The 20,174-nt window shown below is 33.1% G+C and overlaps 1 protein-coding gene across 2 annotated transcripts; it reads right to left on the reverse strand.

Annotated features, from left to right (window-relative positions):
- Positions 1-3,442: 3,442 nt before the first annotated feature.
- Positions 3,443-19,846, reverse strand: LOC144254943 (ankyrin repeat domain-containing protein 26-like). Of its 2 annotated transcripts, none has more exons than XM_077798959.1 (7): positions 19,696-19,846; positions 17,791-17,824; positions 17,151-17,193; positions 11,961-12,162; positions 10,286-10,469; positions 7,361-8,281; positions 3,443-4,257 (listed from the first exon to the last, which is right to left on the reverse strand). In XM_077798959.1, exons 1-7 carry the CDS (start codon positions 19,842-19,844, stop codon positions 4,156-4,158), a joined length of 1,635 nt encoding a protein of 544 aa, XP_077655085.1. In that variant the 5' UTR covers positions 19,845-19,846; the 3' UTR covers positions 3,443-4,155. The 2 variants fall into 2 exon arrangements, with proteins under 2 accessions (XP_077655085.1, XP_077655084.1); XM_077798958.1 differs by having other exon boundaries at positions 17,052-17,193.
- Between the last annotated feature and the right edge of the window lie 328 nt (positions 19,847-20,174).

A 20,174-nucleotide genomic window follows, 5' to 3' on the forward strand; every position in this document is an offset into this window, starting at 1 on the left:
TTTCCTGGTTTAGGTGATTATATTGCGGTTTTATAATACCTTGTTTTTAGGAGACCCTCATATTTAGAAATAAAACAGTATCATGTGTAACTCACAAACATTTCAGAGAAACTAGACTATGTTATATACCTACATTTATATTTATTTACAAAAAGAGAATAATGGGGGGCTGGGACTCTAGCTCAATGAAATAGTCTAGCATGTGTGAGGCACTGTGCATTCTATCCATCTACAATGACAAAAAAATTAGAAAAAAAGAGAATAGTGGAGAAGGGATAAAGCAATAATAATAAACTGTTAATATTTGGGAAGAAGTATCTAGAGATTCTTTGCATTATAATGTGTATAAGTCTGAAATTATTAAACCAGGGCATTTATAAAAAGAAAAATGAGTATAAAATGATATTAACACATAGTACATGAATAAGATAAGCCCTGGATCCATATGGGTAAATAAATGAATAAATTCAAAGTTGCATGAGGAGCACAAACATTTATATAGTCTCAAGTTATATATCCATAAAACATGAAATAATTATGAGGTGAAAAGACAACATCACACAAGAGAAAAATCTCAAGATCCCCCTTTTTAGTGATCCCAGGTTAATATCATCAGTAATGGGAAAATTAAACTTATAGGATACATGATGGGTTTAGAAGAGAATCACAAAATTATTTGATACTCTTCACAGAAAGTGTGATCTAAGTGTAATCATAAAAAAACACATAAAAAAATCCACTTGAGATAAATTCTAAAAGAGATGTCCTTAAAAGATTCCATCCATGTCATGAAAGTTAAGGAAAGACTGAGAAATGTTTGAGACTTCAGGAATCTAAGGAATACAATACTAAGTGCATTCTCCAGATCCCAATGAAATCCCTTTGGCTAGAAAGGACAAGTCACAAAACTTCAAAAGAATCTGAGGATTAAGTGATTGATAGAATGTATTAGTATTGACTTTTTCTTGTGAAAGTTGTATGGAAGTTATGGAGCATGTTCTGACTTAAAAGAAATATTTTAGTAATCACGAATGATGGCAAGTCTCAGAAATTTACGCTCAAATGGTTTAGAGAAACAAAGTTCTTTTAAATAGAACCTGGAACATTAATTTTAAAATTATTTCCAAAAAATTAAAGTTGAAGAACCAAACAAAAAGGGAAATATTTTAAGGCTTTAGACATTCTTTCTCATCAGGAAAAAAAACATGTCAATGCTTAAAATAAAAAATTAGAAAAAGTATATAAGGTTGACTGCACTAAAATAATTATAATACATTAAAACATTGCTATAGCTGCGTGGTTAGGATCCGGGCAGGAGAGGCGGCTGCTCGCAGAGCGAGAGCTAGGCCTCCCGGAGGAGCCGATGACGGAGTGGCTGATGGCTGCGGGACTAGACAAGAGGAAGTGAGGGGTAAGGAAAGAATAATACAAGTGGAAGAAGTGTTTTACAGTAAAGGGGGTTGAGAGAGAAGAGGGGAGGGGAGGGGAGGGGAGGGGGGATAGTAGAGAATAGGATAGAGAGCAGAATTCATCAGACACTAGAATGGCAATATGTAAATCAATGGAAATGTAATTGATGTAACTGATGTGATTCAGCAATCTGTATACGGGGTAAAAATGGGAGTTCATAACCCTTTTGAATCAAACTGTGAAATATATCAAATTAGATGTAATGTTTTGAACTACCAACAATAAAAAAAAAAAAATTGCTATAGCCACAGTCTTGATGTGGCAAAATAATGTCTGTCTAAACTCTTAGGTACATATTTAGAAATAAAAATTGGGAAATAAAAGTAATCCATCAGTAATGTGAATTTAATTCCATAAAGTTATTAACAACACTTGGTTGTTAGGGTAGTGTTTAATCAGTTGTCATTTGGGCAGTTTTAGTACATAAAACTCAAATTGATGTGCACTTGCACTTCAAATTTAGTTGTAGGTACTAAGAAAGTTTTAATTTTTTTAACTTAATATGTGCTCACTTTATTCAACTTTGTGAAATTGTATATTACACACACACACACACTCTCACACATACACACACACAAACACACACATACATACAGACATTATCATCACCAAAAAGAAAGTCTAATTCCATTGTAGTGGGAAAATATAACATAACATTTTAGGACCCCTAAGCTTAGTAAATAATGCCAGCAATTAATAAATGGGATGACATCCAATGAAAAAGCTTCTCCACAGCAAAAGGAGTAACTAGGTATGTGAATACAGAGCCTATAAAACAGGAGAAAATCTTTGCTAGCTACTCTTCCGATGGAGGATTAATACATAAAGTATATGAAAACCTCAAACAGTTTACACACAAAAAAATCAAATGACCCAATTAGTAAGTGGGCAAATAAACAGAGGACAACAAATTTATGAAAAATGTCCCACACATCACTAGCAATAAGGGAAACGGAAATTAAAACTATACTGATTTCATTTCAAACCAGTCAGAATGACAAATATCAAGGATACATATATAATAATATAACACGAGGATGTGGAGAAAAAAGAATGCTTGTACTGTTGTTGGGATGGTAAATTAGTATAACCACTACTCAGTATGGAGGTTTCTCAACATACTAGGCATGGAACTGTCACACGACCCAGCAATACCATCTTCCAGTGTTTATCCTGAAGAATTAATGTCATCTTTGTACAGTGACACATGCATGTCCATCTTTTTAACAGCACAATCCACAATTGCCAAATTATGGAAATAGCCTAGGTGTTCATCAAAGGTGAAAGAGTGAAGAAAATGTGCTGAATATACACAATGGAATTTTATTCAGCCAGAAAGAAAAATGAAATCATGTCATTTGCAGCAAAATGGATTATGTTAAGCAAAATAAACTCAGAAGGTCAAATGTTGTATGCTTTCTCTCACATGCAGAAGCTAGAGAGGAAAAAGGTAAAGAAATGTTGGAATAAAATCATGAAAATAAAAGGGAGACCAGTAAAGGAAAAAGATCTAGGGGCAGGAGGTAGGGATGGGCGGGGAGTGTTAGTGACATTGGCCAAATTATATTATAGTTTGGGTAGTTTGAGAGTACATAAAAGTCCAATGGGTACATACTACAACTAAATTCAAATTTAGTTGTAGGAGCCAAGAAAGATTCAATTTTTAAATTTAATATATGCTAATTTTATTCAACCTATTGAATTTGTGTATTCCATATATACATGGAAATACCCATTATCACCAACAACAATTAACTCTAAATCCACTTGAGTGGAAAAAATAACAATTCATTTTTCTATATAGCCCCTGGATTAAAGAGGAATTTGGAATAATGACAACATATTTTGCTACAAAGAAATATTTTACAGTGAATATAGTAAAGTTGTACTGAGAGAAAACATAGTCTTCTATTTATTTTTGAAAGTCTAAAAATGAATAATATAAGTTTACTAATCAATGATTGACCAGGCTGAGTACATTAAATATAAAGTTAAAAAAGCAGAAATAATTTAAAAAGCATGACTAAGAAATATGTAAAACTAAATGTGTAGAAACGTAAATAAAAGCAAACTTGAAATGTTAAACTAGAAATACAGAAGCATTATAAAAACATAAAAATATAAGGTCAGAATTTAAAAAAGTAATACCCAAGGTAGAAAATATTCCTAAATGATAATAAAATAACTTGATATTTTTACTGGAATGTTTGCAGAAGTTCTATTAAGTCTAGGTACAAATTCTATAGCAAATGGAACAAAGTGCATTATTATTATATTCTGTCTCTCTAAGATTTCACAGTTTACTAAAACATTACTTTGAAATATAATTTGCCCATTGTTGAACACTGAGTTAATTATCAATGTGCCTGAGTAACAGAGCTTTGGGTTTCCCCATTCTTCATTCCTCAGTTCAACATTCATATGATCAGGTAGCATCAGAATGATAAGATTATTATGAGAGTGTTCACTCTTTACATGTTCAATCCCCAGTACTGAAAAACAAAAACAAATAAATAAGTTCAATCAAGAGAATAATAATAAAATCATAATAAAAATCAAGTATAATGGAAATCCAAAGAATGCTAGGCACTGAAATTAGTATCCTAAAACGCTTTTTATTGTTTAAAATTTTTAGATTTTAGATTTTAAATGTCCATTTTCATACATATTTGACTTGTGACTTATCTAGTTTCTTCTTAATTCCCGTGTCTCCTCTTCTAAATTAAGGTGACAATCAGATGAAACTTCAAGTGAAGCCCGTTCTTGTTGAAGTGGTCTCACTGCCACCTGGTAAGATATTTCTGTTAATGATTTTATAAATCACCTTATGATTTCTGGATATTAACCACACTTAACTCTTACATAGTTCTCTGAAAAATATCACCACATACATCAATCTATCTTCTGTGGATGTGCTCTTATTTCTGGATTCTGTTGAGGACACAGAAGGTGTTGTCTTCAAGTATGATCAGTTTTATGTTCTTTAGACAACAGATTCAGCCCTCTAACTGTTCCTACCCTGATGCAATGCTTGACAACCTACTGAATTCTCAAACATACATGAGTATGTGGATTGGATTTGGACTGGTGAATTCTACAGAGAACATTACCCCCTTTTTTCTTAGAGGCTCAAATTGACAGAGTTCCTCACACATTCACTCCTCTGCTCAAGTCTTTCCAAAATATTCCCAACTAAGAATAAAAAGGAGACCCTGGGTGACCTGGCCTCCACCTACTTCCCTGACCACAGCTCCTAAAACTTGCTCCACTCCTCACTCCATTCCTGGTGTACGTGAGTCCTGCCACACTTTGCTAGTCTCAAAATGGGGATTCAATGCCCAATTAGTGAACCACAGAGAGCTATAATTATCTTTGCATTGGACGAAGTTGTATCCTTTACGACACTAACAGTTAAGTCTGAACAAGTTGTCTGCAAATATGCACGATTAATGACAGAAACGATGGGTAGCTTAAATCAACTATGATTTTCCAGCCATTAATCCCATTATGATTTCACAAAAAGTAGATGCTTTGAAAGAGGTGAGTGGTCATAAAAAATTGAGATGGTTATTTTCAATTCTACTACTACTGCCATGAATAAAAGAACTAAGCAGAATAGATAAAATGCTAGTGAAGGAGAATTATTACAAAATATATCATCTACACTTTGGCTCAGCTGTCAAAATAGCCCACTTAACTCAATCTACATATGAGCATTTCTTTTTGTCAACTTCATCATGGTCTTAAAACAAGGGAACATCAAGGTATTACAAATATTATTCAAGGGTGGGACATAGTTCACTGGGAGAGAATGTGCTAAGCCTGTGCAAGAACTTGGGTTCAATTCCCAGCAGTGTAAGAGAGAGTGATAAAGTAAACATGGTAAGTCCTTAACACATGAAGGCTATGTGGGAATTCTTGGTACTGTAGCAATCTTTCTGTAAGTCTAAAATTGAAAGATTATCAAAATATATTTTCATGTTTGGTTTGCTTAATTACATTCCAATAGAGATCCATACATTATATTTGGTTGGTGTGGACCTTCTGGGTCTTCTAATCTACAACAGTTCATATTTCTTTTCTTAGTGCTGCTTATTTCTGTGTGAAAGTGGATCATTTGTTTGGTTTGGTTTGGATTTTTTCCTTGCATGACATGTTCCTGCAAACTATTTCATAGCTTGATTTAATATTGTTTTTCCTGAATGCATTTTATTTTTTATTTGTTTTAATTAGTTACACATGACAATACAATGATCTTGACATATCATATATTTGAATCAGATGGGGAATAATTTCTCATTTTTCTGAATGTACAGGTTGCAGAATCACATCGGTCATGCAGTCATGTATATACATACAGCAATTATAATGTCTATTTTATTCTGTTGTCCTTCCTTTCCTCCCTTCCCCTCTCCTCCCCTCCCATCAGTTCTCTCTACCCAATCTAACGTGACACAATTTTTTTCCCTCACTTCGTCATACATGTATTCTGTATAACGATGAGGGTCTCCTTACATTTTCCATGCAATTCCCCTTCTCCCTTCCTTTCCCTCCCACCTCTCTTCCCTATCTAGAGGTAATCTTTTCATGCTCTTCCTCCCTACCCCATTTTGAGTCACCCCTCTTATATCAGGGAAAACATTTGTTTTTTAGGGATTGGCTAACTTCACTTAGCATAGTCTGCTCTAATGCTATTCATTTCCCTGCAAATGCCATGATATTGTTATTTTTTAGTGCTGAGTAATATTCCATTGTGTATATATGCCAATATTTTTTATCCATTCATCCATTGAAGGGCATATCTAGGTTGGTTCCATAGTCTAGCTATTGTACATTATGCTTCTATAAACATTGATGTGGCTGTGTCCCTGTAGTATGCTGTTTTTCAAACTAATTTTTTTTTTCTCAGCAAGATAAATAATATGTGAGGTGAATAGGGAGCCTACATCCTGGGAACAAATTTTTACCCTCACACATCAAATAGAGCTCTAATCTCTAAGGTATAACAAAAAAATCAAATAACCCAATCAACAAATGGGCCAAGGACCTGAACAGAAACTTCTTAGAAGAGGATGTACAATCAACAAATACAGGAAAAAATGCTCACCATCTCTAGCAATCAGAGAAATGCAAATTAAAACTACTCTAAGATACCATCTCACTTCAGTAAGAATGGCAGCCATTATGAAGCCAAACAACAAGTGCTGGCGAGGATGGTGGGGGGGGGCAGGGAAGGTACACTCATACATTGCTGGTGGGACTGCAAATTAGTGTTGGAGGGCAGTATGGAGATTCCTTGGAAAGCTTGTAATGGAACCACCATTTGACCCAGCTATTCCTCTTCTCAGACTATACCACAAAGACCTAAAAGCTTAATTAAATTTGAATTCAAGTGAATAACTACATTTTTAATATCAGTATAGGTATATTAAATATTTGTAAATTAACATCTTCAAGCTTCATAGGAAACACAATGCCTTTTTTACTCAATGTACAGCATTGAGTAAAAATATCTCAGATTCAACATTTTCAATTTTTTTGGTAAATTTTGAATGCAGTACTATGTGCCTCTGAATTTTTAGTTTTAATCACCACATAATTGTACATATTTATAAGGTACAGTGTGATATTTCAAAGCATGTATACAATGAATAATGACCAGAGCAGGGAAATAAGCAGACATCACTTCAAGCATGGATTATTTCTTTGTGTTGGGAATTAGGTCAAATGTGAATTTTGCAGAAGTGAGGTTTTTTGGAGTTGATAGAGCAAATACATTTATAGTGTATGGATTTTTCCACACAATTAGATTCAACATTTAGTCATAAGCAAATATTACTTTGAATTCTCCATTAAAGGTAATTCATATGTTTTTATGCTTGATACTTACTGTTCTTTCTGTCTTCTCATTTTCATATTGATTCAGTTTTTCTTCAATACGATCACATTTATTGATTAATTTGTGGTTTTTAGTTTCAGCTAGACGTTTTTCTCCAATATCACGACATTGCTGTTGGATACTTATTACTGTGTCTTTGTTGACAGATTCGTTGTGAGGTTTGTGCAATTGCTGTTGAAGCAATGTATTTTCAGTCTGTGGTGGTGATCTCTCCCCTATGGAATCCTGCTTCCCATCATATTTATTCACTTTAGTTTGTTCATTGTGATATGTGTATTTAATTTTCTTTATCTGACACTGTGCTTGCCGTAGGTCTCTACTTTGTAGAGTTTCTAAATTCAAAATCATTTCTTTAACAGCATGTCTTGTCTGACGGACATTATTTTTTAGGATACAGAATCTTTTTTCATTCTTAATAAATCGTTCAGCAACAAGGTCACTCTGAGCTTTGAGGAGAGAGATAGCAAACTTCATTTTGGCCTGTGAACGCAAGTATTCCTCTCTGGCTGACTGGAAAGCAAATTCTTGGTATTCTCTGGATGTCTGGCCTTCATAATGATGGATGGGTGCAGCAGCCAACGTGGCACGGTACGACTTCAATTCTGTTTCCAGCCTTTCCCTGTTTTCTTTTTCATACTGCAGTTGAAATTTTAGGGTTGTTGTCTCATCTTTCATCTTATTAAATTGTTCATTATCCTGGAATGGATTCGCTCCAGCTGTTTCCTCTTTCTGCTTGATTGTCTTTTGAAGGTCATCATACTTACCTTTTAAAATTTCAAAAGCCTCAAGGTATTTCTTTTCCTTTTCTTGGTTCTCATGTTTTATTCTTTCTATTTCTAGTATTTTCCTAGCAATTATTTCCGCCTGATATTTATACAACAGATCTTTTCCCATTTTATTGCTAGTAGAAATCTAAGCAAAACCAAGGAAATAGTTAGCTAGCACTCAATTCCAAAAATTATACATATATATAATTTTCTCCAGTTGGATATCCATTCATTGCAACACTTAATATATATGGAGAAAAATTAGAGCTAAACTTCAGACCTTATAAAAGCATATATTCCCAGAAGTTCAAAAAGTTAATTGAAGAAAGGGAATCTATAAGAGTACAAAAGAAATGATGACTTATAAGAATCTCAGAATTAAAGAACACTTTTCCTGAAGTACAACAGACCCAAGGCATAGAATCAGTGATTAACGGCTGTGACCATGTTTAAAAAAAGGTTTACATTCTAATATATAGAACCAAGCCATAGTAAGAGCCTTAGCTGTACATATACTTGACTGATAAAAATTTTCCAAAATTTTTTGGTTCTCCATTTCTGAAAATGTTCTATACACATTCTACTTCTCAAAAATAGAAACCCAAATTGACAAGAATATGTGAAAAATCTTCAGCATCTCTAGAAATTAAGGAAATGCAAATCAAAATTACACTAAGATTTCATCTCACTCCAGTTAGAATACCAATGATCAGGAACATGAATAATGACAAATATTGGTGAGGATGTGGGAGAAAGGCACTCTCTTTACATTGAGGCTGGGACTACAAACTAGTACAACCAGTCTCAAAAGCAATGTGGAGATTACTCAAAAAACTATGAATGGAATCACCATGTGATGCAGCTATTCCAACTCCTCCTTGAATATCCAAAATATCTAAAATCAGCATACCACGGCAATACCCTTCAAGGTTTATTGCAGAACAGTTCACAGTAGCCAAGCTATGGAACCAGGCCAGATGTCCATTAATGGATGAGCAGATTAAAAAAATGTGGTAAATATACACGACAGAGTTTTTACTCAGCCATAAAATAGAATGTTAGAAGGGCATTTGCCAGTAAATGGATAGAAATGGGGAAAATCATGCTAAGTGAAATAAACCCCACTGAAAATCAAAGGTGGAATGTTTTCTTTCATAGGTGGAAGCTAGAGCATAATATGGGAAAGAAGCCAGTGGGAGAGGAGATCAAAGAGCAGAAAGATACAGGAAAGATGAGTGAAGTAGATGTAGGAGAATGAGAGGTAGGAAGGAAGAAAAGGGGAAGATAAATGGAATGAATTTAACAAAATCATGTTATATATTCATATATAAAGATATCAAAGGCAATTTCACTTTAATGCATATAGAAAAGAAAGGATGCTTAATAGAGAAGAGAGGAGGATAAAAGGAAGGAGGAAAGTGAGGAAAAGAGGGGGAATGGGGCTTGAAATCAAATTCCTTGCACATATGATTTTGATAAAATGAACCCAATTACTATGTATAATTATGGTACTCTGATAAAAATATTTTAAAAAGAAGGAGGCTATTAAAGCACATGAAACTTTATCCCACATGGATAGCTCAAATTTTAATCTCATAAATAACAGATAAATTTCTCAGAGCAAAAACATCTCCTAAAAGCAGAGTGAGACAGCATCATGAAATACAATATTTTACAAAACATTTAATAAGTTTCCTGATAGTTTCAAAGTAATTTAGCCTGTGTTATAACATAAAATGCCCAAATTAACAATTATGTTAGTGAGTTAGCTCCACTCAGCTTCCATTAGTACATTCAGAAATCATGTGGAACATCTATTAGATGTCAACATTGCAATAAAAAAATTTAGCCATAAAAGCCAAAAGATGCCTTTTGTTTTAAACCTAAATAATGTAGTCATGCACAGCATAACAATGCTTTGTTAGACAACAGACTGGTATGCAACAGTGGACTCATAAGTTTATATTGCAGGGTAGACATCTTCTGTTTGTGCAAGTTCAAGCTTATGATTGCATGATGATGAAATTACTGAAGGAGACCTTTCTCAGATCTTATCCCAATCATGAAGTGAAACATGACCACATATATTAAATTATACAAATAGTATAATTAATGTTGAAATAAAGTAAGAAATTTGACACTATTTTACCTGCTTTAACTTATTTCTTTCAGTATTCAGTTCCATATCTCTTGTTTTCAGAGCCATTTCAAGTTGTCTTTTTATTTCCATTTCTTTATTATAATCCTCTTCTTTTTCTCTTAACTGGTGCTTAATTTCTTCCAAAAGATTATCAGCATTTTTTCTCTTCTTCTCTTCTTCTTGTAGTTCACATCTGCAGTTAAATAAGTTATCTTAAAATTCATTTTGTTAGAAAGAAAAAAGTTCACTTTATGAACTGCTCTTCATATGTTAATTTATTATCCTGATACAAATTCTGTGTTCTCAAATACATTTCCCTTCTTGTTTTCACACTTTATTTCCTACTTCAACAACTCTCAAAGGGGATATATCTATATCTAGAAATAAAAGAGATTTAGATATATAAAGGTAATAAAGAACATTCTGTTATTGGGCAAGATTCTGTTACTAATAACTGGTAAAAATTATGCAAAAGAAATTTTGAGATGATTCTGTAAATTCACAAGTTGAAACTTAACTTTAAGAATTCCCCCTGAATTCTAAATATGATTTAAAGTTGTTTTAAAAAATTATTGTTTAAAAACCAGTTTATAAGTTTACTGGAAATAAGGTTTATCTTCATGAAACATTAAACATATCCCTTGAAATGATTCACAATGTAATATAGTACCTTCATAGGTTTTCACACAACACATAACAGCACATTACTATATTATACTCCTAATCTAAGGAGTATAATTCCTTGTATTACACTTTTTATTATTTCTTTTTGGGTAACACTTTCAAGTGATCTTGTTGATTATTATGTACTTTATAAACAATGTAGAAATTAGTCTTGGAACAAGACAGAACCTTATATTTAATCCAATAATAAAGAGTATAAGTCCTTTTACCAGAGAAATTTGAACTTATTTTATTTATATATGAGATAAATCGAACAAAATAGTAATCACTTTTTAATTCATATTTTATTTCATGGGTCTTAAGAATAAGACAGCATCTGGGGATATAGCTCAGCAAGAGCAGACCTATACACTTGAACAAAATCCTGGGTTCCATCACAGGCACAAGAAGAAAAAAAAATGTGTAATTTTTCAAAACATGTTTCTTCATTGAGGAAAATGCCCATTTCATCCTCTCTTGGAATTGTAAATTTACATAATTTTTCTAGAGTACAATTTAGAAATACTGATTAAATACCTTTTAAAAATGTCTCTACTTTAAATAAATAATTGTATTTTGAAGGATGTAGTCAAAATAAACACATAGAAAACAATTTCTATAAAAGAAGTTTCTTGAAGCAATGATTGCCATACAAATTTTTAAATGAATAAAATACAGTCGAAAATTTTTATTTGTTAATGAATATTGAGATTCCTGTAAAGTGGGCTTTTATGTAGCCAGTAGAATTGTGATTGGGAAGAATATGCATTCAATTGGTGGAACTAATCATTCCTACCAACTTGTTTTTATTTCCAAGATTTTCACACTCCAGAAGAATTAGAAGTTTTCTCCCTTATGAAATGCCAAAAGGTAAGTCAGGAAATACAAAATGTCCTGTGCTTGAATAATTTTATCAAAATGGATTTTTCTCTAATGTGTAACTAAGAAGAACTAATAAGATTATTTTTTTCCAGCAAAAAATGGATCATTCAAACATTTCTTTAAAGTTAGGATATCATACCTCAAATTAGAGAGTTCCTGTTTCCACTCTGCTTTTTCATGTTTTAGCATGGCATTTACTTTTTTTGCATCTAATAGCTGTATTTTCAGTTCACAAGCCTTTTCTATAAATAGTAAACACTGTGAACAGTGACATTTTCTATGTTCCATTGTTCTTTGAGATGAAATAACTGCATCCTCGATTTTGGATAGGCTCAAAGAATCTATATAATGGAAAAAAACATGAAGCAATGATTGCAATGCAAATTTTTTAAATGAATAAAAAACAGTAGAAAATTTATTTTTTAAAAACAAACAACAATAAATTTTAAAACAAACACGATAAAAGTCAAATATGTGAATATTTTTCATATATGAAGGACTGTACATTTTCCCAGGCACTCATGCACTGAAGAAATGCACGCAGAGTGCCTACAACTTTTGGCACATTATAATATATTCTGTAGAAAAACCTACCAGATGAGATCCATGTTCTTCTTTAGCTTAAAGTGTAGAGGAGAAGAAAGACAAATAAATGGATAATGTAGGGAAACAGAGTTCTGTAATCACATTATGGAATCAGAGCTACAGAAAGTTTTCCCTGAGGAAAATATGACTCCCCAGAGAAATGAAAATTATCAGGAAGCAGCTGGGCAGAGGGTGAAGAAGAGCATTCCAGTCAACATACAGCATGTACTGAGGCTCTACGACAATCTGCTTTTGGCCAAGAGGAAGTAACAGGTACTGCTTCCTGATCCCACCAGAACCTACCCAAACCAAAACAGGCCAAAGATATTAAACTGCATTTCCCAAGACCGTGGACACTTCAGACAATGAGGAAAATGATCCCCAGTAGACAGGAAACAAATGATGTAAGCTTTGTAAGTGTGCCATCTCCCTGTTGTGAGAGCTTCAAGGTGGTGATTCAAGAAGAACAAGCAGAAGGAGAGTCTACCAGCCTCTCTGAGCTGAGGTGATGGAGCTGAGATTCTGGTAAAACCAAGACACAGAGACATCACAGGATAGAGCAGGAGAGGAGAAAGTACTACAGAGAAAGAACCCTGGACATCTGCAGAGGACCCCCTTTGAATTTTTAGCAGACTAATGGACCACAAAGGAATGCCAAGAAGCAACCTGAGACCCAAAGAAAAAGCATTGCTTAAGGTTAGAGGAACTGTCTCCTGTTCACAGAGTGCCAAGAAGGGTGTCTCTGCCCATCAGTCAATCTGGAGAAATAGATATTTCACAGGATAAGGGGAGAGTCATCAGCAACTCCCAGTAGTGGAGAATTCGCAACCAGCTGATCACCTGAACAATCATAAAAACAAGACTGGGAAGGATATCAAGCTCATTATTAGTAACCTGACTCACTTCCAAAATAAAATTCAGAAGGAGAAGAGGAGGATGAAAGAGGTACTAATAGCCTTAAAAAAGAAACACAAACTACAGTTGAAGGGAGGAACACTGATAGAAATCAAAGAGCATGATGATAGGGTAGTCCAACTACATTAACCATTGAACAATACAGGATTAAACTCTGGGAGTTGTCTTATACACAGATTTGTTTATTTGTTTTAGGAAATTAGAAACAATTTGAAAGATCTCAGAGAAGTCAGGAGATGTCATAGTATATAACTGCACTACTCGAATAATTATGTAGTCACCTCCTATGGTTACTGAGTTGTTATGAACAGCTGCATAAAAGGCCCCTTGATGCTAATTATCTTCATGGGAGTAGTTGGTCTCCAGCATATTGGCTATGACAGTAAAAAATGATCTCTCACAGTTTTTATACATTTTCCCTCATATTCAACACCTTTAACATAAAACATATATTAATTGTTTCTATTAGGAAGACAGCTTTGGTCAACAGCAGGCTATTAGTACCTCTGATTTTTGCAGATTCAAATGTACACACAGATTTTCTTTGATTGCACAGGTCGGTCACACTCCTGACACCAACACTGTTCAAGGGCTAAATGTACATAACAAAAAGCTCTAAAAATTCAAATTAAAAGGCAGGTTGATAGTATGAACAAACTAGTCTGATTCAACTCTATGCTTTCTACAAGAAATGTGCTTTCTACAACTATGTGCTTCCCATTTCCTACATGAAATACTTTTTTAATGTAGACACACATTGGTTAAAAATATAAAGATAAACCACACTGACACTTGATAAAAGAAGGCTTCATGGGAATGGCTACATAAAGGCCTGATGAGATTTCATGTTACAAAACACTACCAGCAATAAACATGGTAATTGCACAGTGATAAAAGATTCAATTGATGAAAAAGTTGATATATCTATATGATCACAATTGTTTTTGTGTACCACATAGATACAAAATTCCTGAGGCACAAAACTGATAGAGCTCCAAACAGTAATAAGCGAATTTACAGTTATCATTTGAGGGGCCAAACTCCTCACTCGATAAGTGGTAGAAAAAGTAGGCAGAAAGTCAGCGAGAATGTAGAAAAGCTTAACACCACCATTCTCTACCAAAATGGAACAGATGCTAAGATCAGACAATAAATTGTAATTTAAGATGTCATAATAATTTAACCATGCACAATATGTTCCCTGATTTTGAAGCCATGATCAGAAATCAAAAACAAAATATTTCTGGCAAATGACAAAGTTATTCTTTTTCTGGCTGACTAATATTCCATTGAGTGTGTGTCTATTTACTTCATATGTATAGGTATATGCATACATATATCCAATTTTTTTATTCATTCATCTGTTGATGAGCATCTAGGTTGGTTTCTTAATAGCTATTCCCTAGAAAGTATTTTGCATGATTCTAAAAGAGATAAGAGATATATGAGATATGAGATATCTTAATCATTCTGCTCTTATTATTACACAGTGTATCCCATCAATATACCCCCCCTACTATGTCAGCTTAAAATCAAATGGTTTATAAAAGAAATTAAAATGCTATGACACAAATGACAAAATCTGTTATTTGCACAAATACATAAGTTAGAGTTCATCAAAATTTAAAAATGAAGCTCTTAAAAATAACTGTTAAGAGGAGAAAATATCAAGACAAAAAGTGGTGAAAATTTCTTGCAAAAAAATAGCTGATAAGGAATGGTATCCTGAGGAGAGAGTGGAATGAATCTGACATAACTTTCCTATCTAAATACAGGAATACACCAGAGGAAATCTCAACATTGTGTACATCCACAAGATTGGAAGCCTGATTAGAATAAAATATATTTCATGCTTGTATGAATATATCAAAATGGATCCTCCTGGAATGAATAATTTAAGAGAACAAACAAATTAACAGAGAATTAAAAGGATAAGTGACCAAAATGTCATCCAAATTAATAATAAGCACATGGAACATCCTCAACATTACTGGTCATTAGTGTAAGACATATTGAAACCGTACTGATGTGTGCATGTGTGCAGAGCACCCTCTTAGAAAGGTTATAATTATTAAAAATTGACCATACGACTTGATATTGAAGATAGGAAAGAATGGGACCTTTCATACCATGGGCATTGAAAAAGATGGAAATATTTTGGAAAGCTGTTTGAGACTTTCTTAATTAGGGAATATATAGCAGCATGAGGAGCATTTTGTGATTAATGGGTTTCTTAACTGTGTTTTAAAATTCGTTCTTTCTCAATATACATGACACTAGAATGTATTTTTTGAAATTAACATACATAGAGTATAATTCATTTTATTTAGGATCCTATTCTTGTGGTGGTACATGCTGCAGAGTTACCCTGGTCATGTATTCAAATACGAGTCTAGGAAAGTTATGTCTGATAATTCTATTGTCCTTCCTCCCCACCCTTTTCCTCCCTCATTTCCCTTTATCTAGTGATGGATTTCTATTCTTTCCCTCCCCACCCTCCTTGTTTTGGGTTAGCATATATCAGAAAGAACTTTTGGCCTTTCATTTGGGGGATGGGCTTATTTCAATTAGCATAAAATTCTCCAGATCTATCCATTTACTAGCATGTGCCATTATTTTCATTTTTCTTTACAGTGAGTAATACTCCATTCTGTATATATTTTGTACATATACCACATTTTATTTATCCATTCATCTGTTGAAGGACAATTAGGTTGTTTCCATAGCTTGCCTATTGTACAAATTGAGCTGCTACAAACATAGAGTTTGCTATGTCACTATAGTAGGCTGATTTTAAGGAGTGGGATAACTGGGACAAATGGTGGTTCCATTCTAAGTTTTCTGAGGAATCTCCATGATGATTTCCAGAGTGGTTATACAAATTTGCAGTCCCACCAGCAAGTATGAGGGTACCCTTTTCCCTACATCCTCAACCAATATTTATTGTTGCTTGTATTCTTGATTGTTGCCATTCTAATTGGAGTGAGATGAAGTCTCTAGTACAGTTTTAATTTGCATTTTCTCTAATTGCTAGAAATGTTGAACATCTTGATTATGGCATTTAAATGTGTTTAACTCGTATGTTAAAACTTGTCAAATTGCATACTTTACATATGTGCAGTTTATCATATTTTTAATAATATCTCACATTGAAACTTTTAAAACAAAAAGCTGTACTGTAAGGACAAACATCTAAGACAGTGGTTGGAACACAGCAATGCAGGATAAGCTAGAGAACAGAAATCATTTTCACCTTATAGCAAAAATATGTGAGAGCTAGGTTTTAAGGGTAGGGTTAACATGATCATATCTGAATTTTTAAAAATGTATAATTATGGTTGCAGGCTAGGGCATGGTTTTAGGAGGTGGGGTAGCAGGAAAAACAGGTTTAAGGTTACTGCAGACTTCAGATAGAGACAATGGTAACCTGACCTGATCAAGATCAAGGCACAAGAGAGCAACACAGCCAACAAAAGGAGCCAGGGTGCCATTCACAAAGAAAAGTGCAGTAGGAATTATCCTAGCTCTTTGGCTCAGAGTGAAACCCAGTTTTCCATCTATTTTAATATAACATACATTTCTGATAGGAACAGCTATGAAACATCACCTCTCCCTGGTGCACTGCTAAGCAATGTTATTGTATTATTATTATAACATAATAATATTTCTTATTTATGCATCTATTATTATAATATACATAAAAGGCCTAATTTTTATGCAAAGACCCTACCTTTACATGATGTTTTATGTTGTTCAATCAACTGTAAAATTTCCTTATCATTAGGGTAAGCCAACTCACAATTCTCTGAGGCTGTTTGACATGACTTACTTAAGTTATCAAGGTTTTCCATGAGATTGGCCGGTGTTTTGACCTGTAAAAAAATAATATGATTTCTAAATGTCCCTCAGATATTTATACCATGTACTAAATTCATAGAGGGAACATCTCTCTGTTATTTTATATGAAAAATACAGGTATTTGTTAAATAAGAGCTAGTTTCTGTCAAAAGGATGTCTTTATCAATGGTGACTGTTTCTTAATCACTTTCCCAAAGTAGAAGTCTTTACCTAAAAAGATTCTCTATTATTTCAGGTTACATGTTTTTTGTTTTTTGTTTTTTTTTCCTGGGGGCAGGTTGGAGAAACTGCGGATCGAATTCGGGGGCATCTGACCACTGAGCCACATCCAACCCTATTCTGTACATTATTTAGAGACAGGGTCTCACTGAGTTGCTTAGCACCTCGCTTTTGCTGAGGCTGGCTTTGAACTCAATCCTCCTGCTTCTGCCTCCCCAGCCACTGGGATTACAGGGATGCACTACCATTCCTAGTTCATGTTACATTTTACAATATGCACTACCATTCCTAGTTCATGTTACATTTTACAATACAATATAAATTTTAAAATTATAAAATTATCACAGTGTGTTTTTGAATAAAATACTACCTTTTATTATTTTTAACAATACCTTTCTCTTTGAGTTAGATGCTTTCTGTCTGGCCCTAATAAAAGAAAAGACACACAAATAAAATCCTTTCAGGTAAATATTAATATGTTAATAAGAATGTATAATATATTTTTATGTAAAATCTTTACATTTGTTATTATTTCTCCTATTCATAAATTTTACAGGCTATTTAAAGTACAATCATTTTCTGCAATCATAAACAGAAAGAGGAACATTAAGGGACAAAGAATAATACTACATAAAGAACATTAGAAAAATAAAATTTAGATCACACTATTTGACAGCCAAAGGAAAAGTATCATGTTACTTGAATTCTTTAATAGAAATAAATACAGAAGATTCTGCTATTATAATCAAAATAAAAGACAAATTTTTACCAAGGACTCAAACCTCATAGTAAAATATGGCTTAAATCCTTATATAAGGGAAAGTCTTTTTGTATAATGATATGAGTTAATTTTTCAAAACCTACAATGCAATTACTGTGCATTTTTCTAACACTCTACATGGGTTCAACTTGTTTTCATCTTCATAATTCCATAAGGCAGATACCATATAATGTATTATATAAAGGAAGAAACTAGGCAAAGAAAGGCCAAGTAACTTGCTTAAAGGCATAGAAATGGTCAGCAGCAAACCCCAAATATAGATTCCAGGTTCTAAACGTGTGTATCACAATATACTATGAAAAGTAATAATTCTCTTCTGGTGTTTTTAAGACACAGAATAGCAGATCAATCTACATTATCATTCCATATCTTGTGATAATTATAAATAATAATTTTTGAATTGTGCCAATATGTTTTAAAACATAGTTTAAAAGCTAGTTTAGTTTTGGTAAACTAAAGATTTGGGTTTTTTTCTAAAGAAATTTATCAACAGGTATGATAATCCAACAGTGTATTCATGCATTTCACAAATACTTCCTGAGCACAAAATCCATTTTCAATGCCACTGTTGGTATGGGGAAGCAAGGTTTGTATACTTTAGAATATCAAAGCAATATTTAGTAGTAGGTTGTGGATAGTTCACTTTTCTGTTGTGCACCAACAAACTTTCCATTTTCCTGAGAATCTAAACACCTATCAAGTTGATACACCTGATATTTTAGAGTACCATACAAAATCATATCTATATACATGACGTTACTCTCAAGAATTAGAACAAAATTTGTTTAAGAGGTGTCATGCAACTGGTATAAGTGTACTTTAATGTGAAATTGACAGTGGTTATAGAACCAACCTCATTTTTTAAATGATTGCTTACTACATTACTTTATAGATATGGAAATTTAACTGTTTCCTTATTGATAGGAATTTAGATTCTCAATGATATAACAGTGCTATAATAAATACCCTTAAATAAATAAATAAATAAATAAATAAATGTGTGTGTGTGTACTTAACACATATATTGCATTTAATGTTCCTGTTATGCATATGAAAAATATTCATATATATGATATGCATTATGTATATCATATAATATTTGTCCTTAATATATGTGGGCAGGCATGCATTTACAAGTATATTTTCCATTCCAAGAAGGATCCAGGAATAGAAGTGAGGCTGTTAGGTTTGACGAATAATATTCTAAATCTTTGGTACATGCCTCTAAATTACCCTTCCAAAAGTGCTGATAAACTTAATTTATAAACACTGTATGAGAATGTTCTCTTCATCACAGTTCCCTATCTTAGTTATTACATTTTAAATAAAATTTATCAATACATTCATAATAAAATGGTATCTCATTGTTTACTTTCATTTTTTTCTGGAAACATTGCAAGTTTGAATATCCCCAGGTAAAGCTTAATGTTTCTCAATCGTGAATGTTAGACCAAATTAGAATGAGATTTAGAGGAGAATAACAATTATCTACTGTGGAGTACTGCCACACGCTTACCCATCATGTTCTTGACACTTTGTAAGACAAAACGGCTCATGATCATTTTTTCTTCTCTTTCTCTGTTCCATGGGTTCATCATTATAATCAGTGTCTTCAGTACGTTCACATAGGTTTTGTGATTCTTTTGTTTCAATTGGGTGCTTCATCTTTTTTTCCTCTACCTTTAATGAATGATAAGGATGATCATGCTACTTTCTAATAAAAAAGTTTTCTTTTTTTTTCTGCTTTTATCCTTGATTTTACCTCCTGATTTAGTTTAATTGTCATTATTTCAGCCCATAAAATATTTTGAGCTTCCTTTAATTTTATAAAATATCATTGAAAATTTTTGCCAATTCTGCTTCATTTTTGTTGGAGCGGAAATAATAAGAGTTTTCCAAAATTTCAAATAGAACAATTTTTCATTCCATGCTTTTATTTTGAGCCATTTTTGCTATCTAGCATTTGCACTCCCTGTAGCTCTGGCAGACATAAAA

The sequence above is a fragment of the Urocitellus parryii genome, chromosome 5 (assembly GCF_045843805.1).
Source record: "Urocitellus parryii isolate mUroPar1 chromosome 5, mUroPar1.hap1, whole genome shotgun sequence".
NCBI lineage: Eukaryota > Metazoa > Chordata > Mammalia > Rodentia > Sciuridae > Urocitellus > Urocitellus parryii.

Bases quoted from the DNA above. Each gene is read 5' to 3' on its own strand.
- LOC144254943 (XM_077798958.1), bottom strand. From the start codon at position 19,844: ATGAAGCACCCAATTGAAACAAAAGAATCACAAAACCTATGTGAACGT. The intron at 17,194-17,790 runs GTATTGTTAAAA...ATTTTTTTACAG, and splicing joins CATCTAACTCAAAGAGAAAG to GTCAAAACACCGGCCAATCT. The intron at 4,258-7,360 runs GTAAGTATCAAG...ATATCTTACCAG, and splicing joins ATGAGAAGACAGAAAGAACA to GTGGCAGTGAGACCACTTCA.